At 49.3% G+C, this 14,508-nt stretch overlaps 1 protein-coding gene across 11 annotated transcripts in view; it reads right to left on the bottom strand.

Moving 5' to 3' along the window:
- Nucleotides 1–14,508, bottom strand: part of ZBTB16 (zinc finger and BTB domain containing 16) — a 208,702-nt gene that overhangs the window by 164,037 nt on the left and 30,157 nt on the right. For 6 of the 11 annotated variants that reach the window (XM_054005238.1, XM_054005235.1, XM_054005236.1 and 3 more), the window contains one exon: nucleotides 7,353–8,671. In XM_054005238.1, the coding sequence (XP_053861213.1) occupies nucleotides 7,353–8,599 (1,247 nt within the window). In that variant the 5' untranslated portion in view covers nucleotides 8,600–8,671. Of the gene's footprint in view, nucleotides 1–7,352; nucleotides 8,672–9,882; nucleotides 10,126–10,198; nucleotides 10,376–10,662; nucleotides 11,123–11,625; nucleotides 11,730–13,554; nucleotides 13,582–14,508 lie in introns of those variants that run through there. The other 5 variants (XM_054005245.1, XM_054005241.1, XM_054005243.1 and 2 more) reach the window with 5 other exon arrangements.

Here is a 14,508-nt window from a genome sequence, read left to right on the forward strand (position 1 = left end):
TTGTCTTTCACCAAATATTAGTTTACTGTTCAAGTTAAGAGCTATAAATATGCAGTAAATCTTACTGACCTTTTCCTAAAGGCAATGAAACAAGAGCACTTTGGAAAACAAAATGCCTTCCTAACTGGATGATATTTGGTTTAAAACTCAAGGCCCCGACTCTGAAATCAGCAGAGCTCTGCACAGACACAGGAATTGCCCAGATGGAGCAGCTGACAGGGATCATGAGCAAGCAAGCAAACAATTTTGGAAAGGTGAAAGTGCTGTCTAGGCACTTATAACATCCTCATCCATTAATGTGGAGTCATCTTTGTTGTACCTTCAGACTTTGGCTTAAACAAGGTTAAAAAAAAGAGCATAGCAAAAAAAAAAAATTATTTTTCCAATCAAAATATTCATATTTACTCTGAGACACTTTATTCTGACAGTGCCATTTAAGAGACTAATTAGTGTCTAAGAACCTTTTTGTTGAGAAAAAATTGACTACTTTGCTGTAGCATTACATAGGTTATATTCTGCCCCCCCCCTCCCTTCCCCCAGCATATCTGTATCAAACTACAAGGGGATTTGAAAATTTCGCAAGGAAAGAACAATGGTATTTCTCTGGGAAAACTACAAAAACCTCCTACCAGGAATTGGGGAAATATTGCTGTTCCCAGCAAGATGAATTTTAGATTTCTGCTTTCAAGAGGCATCCATCCCCCACACCACTAAAGAAAGCAGAGAGCGATGCCTGATTGATTGAACAAAATAGTACACTTAAAAAGAACTCTTCCCTCTTCACGCTATGGTCTCTGTATGGAAATGGTTAAGTACCACCCCCCCCACTGAATAAATCAAAAGTTCAAGGCTGCAACATACCACAATGTATTCCCTCTTTACATATGACAAGAGCCAGAGAAAGCCTGAAATCCCAAGCATCCTGAGCGGGGTCTCCGCTGGCGCTCACAGGTTACATGATCAGGGTCAGAGCTGTGGACCTTAACTGCAACATTCATTTCCTGAACAGGGCAAGTTCTCTTACCCATAAAGCTAATAAGAACTTCCTCGCATGGCAAGCTCAAACTGACAGAGCTACTTGTCAGTGACCACGCAGTAGGAGAATGCTGGTTTCTATTAACATGTTATGATGCCAGGTGCCACTAATAAGGTCCATCAGCAAGGAACAAGAGCCTGCTAAGTTGTCTTTCAAACTCTGGAAATAATCAGTGTCCAAGTTGGGGGGGGGGGGGGGGGGAAGAGAAGGGGAATTGTTTTGATTCAGATTGCAGCAGAGTTTACCAAACACCTATTGCTGACTGCTTAAAATAAAAAAAATTACACAAACAAAAGAAAAAACCACCACAACTACTGTATCAGGCTACCAAAATTAACACTAAGAACATCTCACAAAGCACTGGGGATCTGATTTATCACATTTATTACTTTAATGGTATACTGCATCTGTTTCTCGCTGTGACATGTTGCACGGTGCCAGTGGGTCTAATGGCATTAATATTACAATAGTCGGCTAATCCACTCAAAAGATAAATGGAGGTGAGCCCGGCAAAGAAAGAGCCAAAAAGCAGCAATACTTCCTTATCCAGCTGCTTAAGACCCGCTACTCTCTTATTGTCACAGCTCCATATTCAGAAGAAAAAAAAAAACAACAAGTTTAGTGGCATTAAAATTACCAGGCAAATGTGCTTTGGCAAAGGGAACATGCGTATAAAAAGAAATAGGTTGTGCACTGTAGCTACATCTCCTGCACCATATTCTGGGATGCCAGAATGGATTTGGGATTCCACGCTACAACTGGACACAGATCACAGATGAGGATGAGGTGACCGGTCAATTTCCCTGGCACATTCCCAACTCTTACTCATAGTCCTCCTGGCATTAAACAGCAGTTGCTATTCAGTAAATGGTTTGAAGGGGCATCAGGCCTTAAGTGTCTCAAGTCAGGTATCCAAAACTAGTGAACAATTTTGAAAATTTAGACTTAAGCATTTTACGTGGGGAATAGAACTCATGAATCCAGACTCTGCAGTGGTTTGTTCCAACCACTAAGCAACTCTGCCTCAGTCATGGAACCATTCATTTATATAGTTGGTGTAAAATATGGCATGGATTGCCATTCTCGCCTTGCTTGTTAAAGAGAACTGCCTTTCATCCAAGGATCTCCACGTTACACAACGCTGTGCATAAAATACAGCCAAATTGTATATTAAAGTAGCTCTCAAGATCCCAGTCAGGATCAAGGAGCTGTTCCTTTGGGCACCAAATAAATAAGCCCTGACCCTCTAAAATACTTACACCAGAATAGTCCCATTGAACCCAATGCAACTAATGATGGGTATAAGGGTTAAGAACATGCTTAAGTGTTTGCAAAACTGGGAACACAGAGAGAGAGAAACAGTCCCTGAACTAAAAAGCATACAATTCAACAACAACATATGATGGGTGGAAGAGAGTACCTTACAAGTAATTAAGTTTATGGATCTTATCTTCAATCTGTAGTTTGTTCCACTGTTTAAAGAAATCCAATTTTAAATCAAATTAAAAACCACCATAAGTATCAGCAAGTTTAAATATTTTGACTTCATGATAGAAACAAACTGAAGTTCAATTTAGTATAATAGCAATTTTCAAAGTTCATGAGTGATTTTTCAAATGCAAAAAGGTTGTTGAAATATAGCTTTTTTTCCCTCCAATTAGAAGCTGCAATCAATACCAACATTAGATTAAGTTTGAACTTCACTGGACCTAGATGGAAATCTTTTATTTAAAAAAAGAATAAAGTTGCAAACTCAATACACAATTAGTCAGAAACATAAGCTCAGTAAAGAAAATATGGATTTTAAAACAGCCCAGATGTTCTAGACAGAAATTCAGCTGGGACTCCAAACCGTGAACAGATAATTGTGATGATTCTGCTTCCAAAAGGTCATAATTAACTGTTCTTTATTAATAAATTGTATTATAAAAAGGCATCATCAGATGACAACTCTGTCAAGAAAGGAAAGATGGTTGTGTCACTACACCACTAGACAGGAATTAAATCCAGATCTCCTGGGTCCCAAATTATGTCTGACTCTCTGCATGACCTCAGACAAGTCACAACGTCAGTGCCTCGGTTTCTCTTAGGAAATATTGTTAGTTCCATTTTTACCCTTCTCCCACCCGCTCTCTGATGTGTTTAGATGGTGAGCTCTTCTGCATGGGAACCATCCCTTATTAGATGTTTGGATCTAGGCTGGGGCCTCAAGACACTATCATAGTACAAATACATAGTGACTAGCCAAAAGGACTTATATTTATTGCCCACATTATCCACTTGCACATCCTTATGCTAATGAAAAATGGTAGGAAATACACAATGGAGAGGGAAAAAAAATAAATCTATTTCAGCTGAACTCTACAGATTGCGGGGACCTATTGGTTCCTTAATATGCTCGTTAATACTATAGTAAACCAGTGGCACTTCTACTGTGGTTTTGACACAAACTATGGTCTATTGTAGGCATCTGCAGCCTTAAAAAAAGAAAAAATAGTTCTACGCACACAGAAGTTACTGTTTCCAAATGTAATTGTCCCAGCCTTGCATATTCAATTGCTTCCTTGACCACCTTAAAGACCATCAGTCTTGGTTCACAAACACAGCATGGGCGAATGGAAATATTCACTAACCAAGTCAGTGCAGAAGAACTCTCTATGTTTAAGCGGAGGTTCTGTATACCAGATCTGCAGAAAGGGTGGGAAGAAACAAAAGAAGCCATTGGCATTTAGTTGTAGCTTACATGTGGGCTAAAAATGAACCTGCCGGCACCTCACAGAGTTCACTTCAAGTTTAAAACATAAAAAACGTACAACTGCTGCAAAGCAGCTTGGTGACTAAACAACCATCCTGCAGCAACTTCAGCATGGCCGAGACATTCTAAACACTCTTATAAAGGCTCAGACTGGTCATCCTAGAAAAGAGAGGACTGAAGGGGGATACGATGGAGGTCTATAAAATCATTAATGGTCTGGAGAAAGTGAAGAGGGAAGTGATACTGCCCCTTCACATAACACAAGAAGTAGGCATCACCCAATGAAATGAATAGGCTGCAGGTTTAAAAACAAACCAAGCGAAGTCCTTCTTTATACAACTGCAGTCACCCTGTGGAACTTGTTGCCAGGGATGATGTGAAGGTTGAAAGCGTAACTGGGTTCAAAAACCAATTAGATAAATTCATGGAGCACGGGCCCATCAATGGCTATTAGCCAAGATGGTCAGGGATGCAACCCCAAGCTCTGGGTGTCCTTAAGACTCCAATTGCCAGAAGCTAAAAGACTGGAAGACAGGGGATGGATCCCTCAATTGCCTGGTTCTGTTCATTCCCTCTGAACCATCTGACACACTGGCCACTGTTGGAAGACAAGACACTAAGCTAGATAGACCATAGGTCTGACCCAGTGTGGCCGTTGTTATCAGTTTAAAAATTGGCTTACATGGATTTAGCTTGCATTGGTAAGTTTACTGTACTGACAAGCTAAACACACACAAACCAAGTTTGAATCAAGTTAAAAGTGTCCACGCAGGGTTTGGTATTGGTTAAACTCAATCTGTTTAAAAAATACACTTAGTTAAACTAGTGCAAAATTTGTGAATGTCAGAACTACAACCTTATTACAGTACAAAAGAGATCAAAGTGCATTATAAGTGTCAGATCATTTAAACTTCCAACTCCAATTGCAGCTACAGAAACAAGTACATCTCATTATGCAGCAACCTGGCTTAAAACGTTTGTCCTCTCATTCAAAACATTGAGTCATTCACAATGAGTCTCCTCATCATGGGTGTGAATTAGGGAGGTTCTAAGCTTACAATGAGACGCGGCAACGATGGAAGATTATTGATCAGCAATGGGAACTCTAGAGCAGACTCAGCATTGAAGTGCTCCATTTAATCTCTGCCGAGCTGACCTCTCAGAGTTTCTAAAATAGTTTCTGTGGTACGTGCAGGAGCATCAATTGTTATTCTTTGTACTTTAGAAAGGAGAAAGGAAGACATTTAAGAACATGGCAGATAGCCATGTTCAAATTCTCTCCAGCCATGCACTGCAGCTGCTTTTCAATGACATTTAGCCCGCATCGCTTTATAGTAAGCGCATCAGCCCAGATCCTCAACTGGTGTAAGTCAGTAGAGCTCTAGGTCCAATTTACAGCAGCTCAGGCCCTGGCCCAACGTGTCTATTAAAAAAAAAAATGTACACAAACTCCAATGGATGATATCCATGTTCTAGAATGACAATGCAGGAAGTTGCTGTTTACATACCATCCGAGTAAACAAAAAAGAAATCTGTTTTGCCAATGGGGATTGCTGGCATACTGCTATCACCTATTTGTTTAAATAGAACTGGCATCACAATGTGCACACAGTGTCATAAACTAGACTGAGATGCCATCTGAAGAGTCGGACAAACCCATGTGAGGGTGGAAACCCCAGAGTTAAGGCTGCCAGGCTGTACTTAAAATGAAACAAGTTGAACAGGCAATTGATGTTCTGAGGCCCTTTGCGAGCTACAGATAATCCTCGATCATTTATGGATGGCACAACCAGAGTTCAGATCAGAGTGGTTTTCCTACAACACACACAGGCGAGGAAACAAACAGCCAGAGCCTCGTGTGTATATTATGTACATTAAAACTAATTAAACTTGTTGGTTCGTACAAATACTGGAAGATGCTCAGTCTGAATACTTCAGAGAGGCTCCTAGGAATTCTAGCGTCATCCGTGATTTGAATTCTACTAACAGGAAATCAGATTGTCATGTACTTTTGTCACCCCCATGGAACAGAGGGGCTGCAACATGGCACACACACACAAACACACACCATGAAATGCTGACATGTCAGTAGAATCAGCAGAAACGTCCGCACGAGGAGCGAGCAGCCCTTCGCAAGGCTGTTCAGTCAGTTCCTACCCCTGTGATATTAGCACATCCAAATGCAGGAACAAGTTAGGGTTCCTGCTCTTACAGTTTAGGACAGGAAAAATCAGAGCCCTGATCCCACAAGCTGATGCTCACCCGCAGACCCTTACACTCACAAGGAGCCCTACCAGCAAACAGGGCCCTGTGCAAGCACAGGGGTCGTCCATCTGTGTAGATCAGCCGGCAAGATCCGCTCCAACAGACCCACTAAATGCTAGATTCTGTTCTCCTTTACGGTAGGTGTGAACCTAGAGAAATGCTACTGACAGTGGAAAAAAAAAAAAAAAAAAACCCACACAAACAAACAACCACCACCAAACAACAACAACGAGGAGTCTGGTGGCACCTTAAAGACGAACAGATTTATTTAGGCATAAGCTTTTGTGGGTAAAAACCTCACTTCTTCAGATACCCACGAAAGCTTATGCCTAAATAAATCTGTTCGTCTTTAAGGTACCACCGGACTCCTCATTGTTTTTGTGGATACAGACTAACACGGCCATCCCTCTGATACTTGGCACTGACCACGTAGTTACTCTGGACGTTCTCTTGGTTCAAACTCTGATCACTATGACACCAAAGTCATCATCTGACACTTGTTTGAGAAGCAAGAAGGTAAGTATTTCATACGGAGTTACTCAGTGGGGAGCGGCATCATGAGACTGTTAATTTTACACTCTGTATCAATCCAGAAGGCAGAGAGAAAAATCCCAGAGTCTCTGGAGCAGGATGTGAGAATCCAACATGCCTCCTCCCAATGTTAAAAAAACAAATTACAGCACATACCTAGCCCTGGCATCTGAATGCACGTTAGGACATGGAGCAAGAAAAGGACAGACTATTGCCTGAGCTGAGTGCCATCCTCTTTTCAACCCAAAGAAGGAAGTGCACATCTTTTTGGAACTGGTAATAAGATAGAGTCTTTCCTATCTGGGTTGTGAGCTCAAATCTGGGCGGGTAGTGACCGTAACTCATTGTCTTGGCTAAGTAAGTTGGTGCAGCTCAGAGTAGTTCTCCACAAACAAGGGTCCCCATCATAAACCTCTCCCTAGGCCCTCCCCTATTTAGTTTGCAGCTTGTTAATGCTTTACCCAGTTGAGAATGCAGTAAATTCACACATGTGCAAAGGGCCAGCAAGAGGCCTATGCACCACTAAGGTCCCACTTCTTGACGTCTTAAGCAGGAACTGAAGAGTGATGCACAGGCTTCATGAGAGCCCTATGCACAGGGGTGAATTACCCCTAGATGGAATTCATTTTCCTCTACTGGGGTCAAACCTGCCAGCACTAAATTCAACTGAACAAAAATACAAAACAAGCTGATTGTGACATGAACCATCAAATGTCAGGAGAGACGTGCTACCACATCAAGACTAAACGAGCGCAGAGGACTTACCTGTGTTGTTCCACCGTCTCGTTGTCCGGCAGTTCTGCGCCACAAACACTGCACTGTTCACCAATGGCTCGGTTTTCAGTTTTCATGCCAGCTGCCAATTCACCCAGCTTACTGAACAGCTCCCTTTGAATAAAGCCTTGAGGCAGAAGCCCCCCGTAAGCGCTGAAGTCCATGGACACGGCAAGAGCTGGCTGCATGTGAAGAGCCGATGTCATGGAGGATGGCATGCTGAGCATCGAGTCAGTTTTGTGATTTGGTAGCACTGAATATATACTCAGGTGTTTCTCGCTTTGAGAAATCGAGTGCTCCGGTCCGACTGGCACTCCTTGGCCCAACTCGAGGGGTTGCTCTGCATTCTCATCCCGGGCATAATGAAGTTCACGGGCACTTGTGATAACACTGCTACGCGTGGGAGTACCAGGGCCTTCCTTGCTTTTGTCATCCGACTTGTCCCCTCCAGAAGTGCTGGACTCTGCTGTCCTTGGGCTTTCGTGGCTAGACGCCTCCTCCACTTGCATCACTTCTGTTTTTACTTCGGAGAGACTGGGGTGGCGGCTGCTCGTGGAATGCAAGTCCTCGGAGGCGTTCTGCTGTAGAGCCCCTTGCAATAATGACTGCCCAATGGTCATCAAACTATCCACTGCCGCCTTCGTGGGGCTCATCGCGGAGAGTCCAAATGAAGTCGAGACAGATGGGCTCTGCTCCACCATTGCCCCCGTTAAACTCTGACTGGCCATGCTGGCATAACTACTCTCTTCGCTGGAATGCTTGGAGATGAATAGGTTTTTGATGTACCTAGATTTCCTATCCTCCTCCTCTTCAGTGCCACCATCTGTCATGTTGACTTCTGTATCATTCTCATCAGATGCCTGAATGGTCTCCAGGATCTTCAGACACTGTTCTTCCAGATATTCTATTTCTAGGATCTCGGCTGCGTAAAGAAGATCATCCAAGTCTTCAACTTTAGCCTGGAGGGTGGCCGTGTAAGCGTATTCCAATATCTGCTGAAAAGTCTTTGGTGAAAGAAAGTCCAGGGTATAATGCTGACTGTTGCGGTGGAAGAGGATTTCAAACATTTTACTAGTGCAAGCCAACACTGTCCTGTGAGCATGGAATTCCTGATTGTCCACCATGATGACCACATCACACAGAGTCCCTGCAAGGCGCATTTGGTTGGCTTTCTGCAGGAGCCCCGTGGGGTGGCTGGGGTTCTGGAGCTGTATCAGACCCATTTTAGTCAAATCCATAGTGCGCCTGAGATTTAGTCATTAGGGTGTCTGTCTTTGCTCAATCCGGGACGAGCTTTAGGTGCCCGTTGTCTGTGAAAACAAAATAGGGGGGGGAGGAATAAAAGGGGAAAAGAACTTTTAGTTTAGGATTTGGGCAGCAAGTTGCATACAAAGTTTCTACAAGTAAGTTTTGGAGCCTGGAAACTGTGGAAGCTCCAAAAACATCATAAACCAACTTCCCTTTACAAGGGCTGAAAGGCACAGAGGGGACATGGGGAGGGTCGCTGGGTTCCAAGCTGCAGCACTCATTGGCCTTGCACAGTCCAGCTCACCTGGCTGATAAACCGGGTCACCCTCCAGGCACCTTTGTGACATGGAGACAATGAAACCTGAGGGAATGGAGGGGGACCTCTTGTTGTTGGAAGCTGAAGGGGGGGGGTGTCCAGGCTTCTCCCCTGCCCCCCAAAGAAATCACAGCCACCCTCCTTAAACCAGCAAACCTTGTTGTGTCTGCTACCACCCACTGCCTGTCAGACACACCATGGACCCCCCCCCCCCAAACACAGAGAGTCCTACCCACACCTGGCACCCCAGAGGCCTCTCCCCTAAATACACGCACATGCCCTCCACACAAGGGGCCACCCCGCTGCCCCCTCGTGCCCCCGGGGAAGGGGGGGTCTGTGCTCCTCTGGGCCCCACCCCGTTGCCCCCTCGTGCCCCCGGGGAAGGGGGGGAAATCTGTGCCCTGGGGACTCGCTTCCTCTCCCACCCTACCGGCTCGCCCCTTCGCCACGCACGCTTGGTACCCGGCCCCCCAGCGGGCGTGAAGCAAGAGGGGTCCCGCCGGGCGGACACCCCACCCCGCCCCAGGACCCCGGGCCAGGGCAGCCCCGGCCCCCCGCTGCCCCAGTCCCAGCCCGCCGCGGGGCCGCTCCTACCCTCTTTGTCCCCGGGCAAACACCGCGGGCAGCGAGCGGGGACGGGGGAGCGGCTCCAGGGGGACCCCGAGGCACCCCTCAGATCGGCCCCCTCCTGGAGACACCCCCCCCCACTCGGCTCCCCTCCTCCGGGCCTGACCCCCCCAACCCAGCTCCAGAGACACCCCCAGGCTCAGCCTTCGGGCAAGACCCCCAAACCCTCCAAAGGGGGCTCCAAGGCCCGGCTCCCGCCCCCACCCCCAAACCCAGCCTCGGGAGCTCCGACGCGGGGGGCCCCAACTGCCCCCCGCATTTTGCCGCGGCCCCCGCCCCCAAACCCAGCCTCCGGGGCTCCGACCCGGGGGCCCCAGCTGCCCCCCGCACCTTGCCGCGGGCAGTATCATGCTGGATCGGGTCAGGGATGGGAAAGCCCCGGGGAAAGCAGCGAAGCTTCGCCCCCAACCCGGCGCTAAAGCTGGGGCTTCTGCATCAGAGCCGCCGCTGTCCGCCTTCCCTTAGCCCCGGGGAGAGGCACCTCGCCCGAGAACAAAGCTGCCAGGGGCGAGCTGGAAGGGTTAATGAGTGAACTATTAAAACCCTTTATCAGCTCCGGATTGGGGCTTGTTCGACCAAGTTTCAGCAGCGTGTGTCCGTCCTTCCCCCTCCCCCGCCGCAAGCAGCCCCCCAAGATAACACCTACCCCCTCCGGGACCCACACATCCACCAACACAAATCACGGGGAAAACCAGCAGCATCTGTTTTAGTTATTGGGCAGAGGAGGGAGCCCAGCTCCGCACTTTAGAGCCAATGAAAATCACAGCTTCTATCGCACAAGATAATCACCAGTCCCCCCGCCCTACTCGGGTCGCTTTCAACAAACTTCAACCACCACAATCAAAGAAATAAATAAAATAACCCAACAGCGTTTGAAACCCACCCTCGCCCCGAACCCACCGCCTGCACTGACTGGTTAAACCGGGGGACAAGCGCCAACTTCCTCGCGCAGAGGAAGCAAGGGGAACATTGGAAGATGGGATGCAAAATATTGTAATTCTCGCAAAAGCTGTTTGCACACTCACACGACTCTCTGGGGGGGTGGGAGGGGAGGGTATTTGTCTCAACTAAACGGCACTTGGCCAGAGATAATCAAGATCAAATGCAGACCAGCCTGAACTCCATGTAGCGACCCCACCATGGACGGAGCCCTGTCCGTGGAACTGTCACGTAGGGCCGGGGAGGAAAGCGAGCTCTATTGTGGGATGGAACAGGGAGCTGAGGGGTGAAAACAATATTCCGGCTTGGCTGTTTATCCTGCTCGCTCCCAACTTGGCCAGCGACCGCCAGGGATAGAGATTTGCACCCGGCGAAGGAAGTTTTGAGCTGGACAATTAAAAGACAGACCCCGCTGTATTTACAAGGCATCAAATAGTCATCAGGTGCAAAGGCTGGAATGAACCCAGCCGGGGGGATTTTTATTTTTAGACCGATTTTTATTTTTATTGTAAGGCGTTTGCATTACAACACCGGGCACCCAACATTTTTTTTTAATTGCATCTTTCCAAGCAAAGAAGGCTGAAGGGACAGAAAACCGAAGGGGCCCGGCTCGATCCCAACCTTCCCGAGACGCTAATTGCAAAACTAAAATGAAAAAAAGAAGAAGAAGAAAAAGAGGAAAATCGTTTCCCCAACCCTCCCGTTAACCCTCCCCAGCCCAGAAACGAGCTTTTTCGTTCTGAAACCATCACAGGGCTCCACCTCCCCACGCACCAAATAAATAAGGAGGGGAAGTCACATTTCTCTCCTGCGAGCCCTTCAGAATACATATTAGCCAGTACATCACAACAATTGCTTCTCATCTTCCTGCCAGCTCCCCCCCCGAACCCAAAGCGTCCCCAGTCCTCCCTCTCCCATTGCAAGCACCCCCTCCCTCAATGTCCAGTTGCCCGTCACCCCCCAGTTTCCCCAAGGGAGACCCGGCGAGGTGCAGAAATGACAGGCAAGACAATTTATCTCCTTGCATCTCTCTCCCCTTGCATCCATTCACGAGCAAACCCGAACAGCCCTCCCCGCGCCCCCTCCTCTCCAGAGCCCCCAGCAAGTTGTTGCAAGCCGCCCCTGGGCACTCACTGTCTGGTGCATGTCAGGAAGCTCCCAGCAGCCGGGCGGGCTTGGCGGTGGAACTGTTGCTTGTTATTAAAGCAACAGCATAATCCGGCAGTTCGCAGTACCCGCTCTCATCCTCTCCAACTCCTCTCTGCTTTAAGGTTAGCAAATCAACACCGCGCTGACTGACGTGCCGGTTTGCGCCCCGCGTCAGGGCCGCTCCCACCCCAGCGAAGCCCGGCCCGGGCACCATCTTTACTGCTGGCACGGGGCTCGTGCCCACACCGCTGCCCCACACCCTGCTCCCGCCCCACACCCATAGGCGCAGCGCCTTGCAGCCAGAGCTGCCCCCCGCACGCACCTCGGAGCCAAACTGAGCTGCCTGACCCCCGAGCTGCTGAGGTCTCTGCTAGGAGCCTCCACCTGGCCTGGAGGGGGAAACTTTCCGGACACCCACCCTGGGGGAGCTCCGCATGGCTGGGACGTGTTCAGGGGCCCAGGTTTGAGGCTGGGCCTCTATCAGGGAAGCTGCTGCAAGGAGTGAAACTTTCCCCTGCCTGGGCTTCCTCTCGGGCAGCTGGAGTTGGAACAGAAGCGGGTGCCTGCCATCTTCCCATTTCTGCAACACTGCGGGGTTGGGCTGTTTTTCCCCCTAACCTATTCATACTCGAGGGACTACTTCGGAAAGGACGAGATGAAATAGTGACTAGCCCTTGCCCCCCAAATCCCACACGCCCCCCCTTCAAACTTGATCAGCAGTGCTGATTTGGGGAGGGGGGGGATGAGGGTTGATTTTCGGGTCTCTCTGCAACCCTGTGTTAGGATTTAGTCCGCCTCTCGTGCAATGCAGCTGTTGGTTTCCAAGGAGGGAGCGGATTGCGGAGACAGGACACTCCGGGTTTATACTATCCTATGCGTTAACTACGCCTTGCAGGGTGAATGAGAAGCATTTTGTTAGTCTGGGCTGCGCACCCGTTCCCCACACTGGTGCGAAAGGCGAAGGAAACCGGGCTCAGAGTGGGACGCCACAGAACGCTCCGGGTCCTTTCCCTCGGGAATCGCACCTGGGCGATCCGTGTGGAAGGACCAAGCCAGAGCTCTGTGCCAGCCGGTCCTTTCTGGGAATTGGTGCTGAGCCGGATTAGGCTCCAGATTAGGAGAACGCAGATGGGAACCGCTCCCCCTGAGCATCCCTCCTTCGCCAGTCCCTTGAACCGCCCCTCCCAAGCCAGCCGCGTCTCCTGACAGCTTGTCCTGCCCGGAGCTGGGGAGATGCAAGCGGGGTGGGGGGTGTCTATCGTAGCGCTGCTGGGGAGGTCGCTTCTCGGTTTGCTCCACCAGAAGGATCGGTCCCCAAGTCCTGGGCAGAGGCGTGCCAGCCCGCGGGAGATGCTGGCAGCGATGCGGGGGGGGGGCAGCCCTGGGCTCGGCTCCTGCCCCATCCCGAAGGAAGTCACCGAAAAGTTGCAAGGGGTGGGGGGAAGGGAGCGCGGGTTTGCTCCGGCTGCTTGGCTTGGGAGATCGGCAGGAGGGGATGGGGAGGGAAGGGGGACGCTGATCCCGAGGGCTGCTGGACAGCGCTTGGCTCCGCTGGCCTCTGCCAACAACAAACATGGAGGAGCAGGCGGCTGCCTTTGGGAATCAATGAACCGGAGCCAATGCCTCCAATCCGGCTTTAGAGCGGCTCCGAGGGCGCACCTGCTGCACCCCTCCGACAGCGGGGGGTGTCACGGAGCAGCGTGTGGACAGGTGCCCTGCGGAGCGGGGCGCTCCCAGAACAAGTGTCTCCCGGGCGGTGGCTGGGGGCAGGCTGGATGGCTTCAGGACAAGGTGCACAGAGGGGAGAGAGACCCGTCCACACACACCGCCCCCCCAGCCCATGGCACGAAACGTGGCTCGGAGGCCGGGCTCTGGCGAGGTTGTTTGACACACCAGAGCCCCGCACTCGCTCACTTTTAATCCTGCCACTGGGTAGGTCACCCGACGGCTGCTGAATTTTGTTCCCTGGCCGCAAACGCAGCTCCTAGGTTGGACACCTGCCGCACTGTCTCCTCTCCCCCTCAGACCTGACAGCCAACTCCTCCCTGCTCCTCGCATCCTGCTCCACCTCGCCGCCGCCCAGCAGCGGAAATCAAACTACAGGTCTTTGCCGATCAACTCCCGATGCCTCGCGAAGTGCGTGAGCCAAGAAGCCATAACACAATCATCAGGAGCCGGGTTTAAATTAATCCGCGCCTTAATTAATGCGCGCGCAGCGCTCACCCAATGCAAGGCATTGAGTAGTATCCACTTTAGTGCACAGGAGTCGAGGTTGCGTTTTCTCTTTCACACCCTCACGCACCCCTACCTCCGCACCTAGTAACACACCCGAAAGCTGGGGATGCGGTGGGAGCAGCAGCGACAGGGTTAAACCCCCAGCGTGTTAATCATGAAATCATTAAATCGAAAAGCTGCCTAACAAGCAGGCGGATATAATTGACGGCGCTACAGACAAGTTAAAAAAGATACATTTTAAACTTGTTGAACTTCTAATGTGACAACTGCATCGAGGCGAACGATAAGGCTGTCTGTCATTCAGTCCTCTGTAGCTTGCCTTGCCTCACAATGACTTTAACTCGCTGCAGACTCACCCTAGGAGGGAGTCTATCTTCCCAAACGGAGAAATACACAATTAACCCCCGATCCTAATCTTCAATTAATCCTCAAGTCAGAGAAGGCCACTTGAAACAATAGAAAGCCAGAACAGTCCCCAAGATTCCTTATACAAGAAATCCCCCTTGCTTAATAAACTCTGCGCTTTGAAAGCCCAGCCCCTTGCTAGTAAGTGGTGAAGGGAGACTGAAGCCTGAATTTGAGAGAAGGCGAAGGTAACAAAGACAAACCCATGGGCTTGGTGCCAAATTTTGT

Source organism: Malaclemys terrapin, chromosome 15 (genome assembly GCF_027887155.1).
Source record: "Malaclemys terrapin pileata isolate rMalTer1 chromosome 15, rMalTer1.hap1, whole genome shotgun sequence".
NCBI classification, from domain to species: Eukaryota; Metazoa; Chordata; order Testudines; family Emydidae; genus Malaclemys; species Malaclemys terrapin.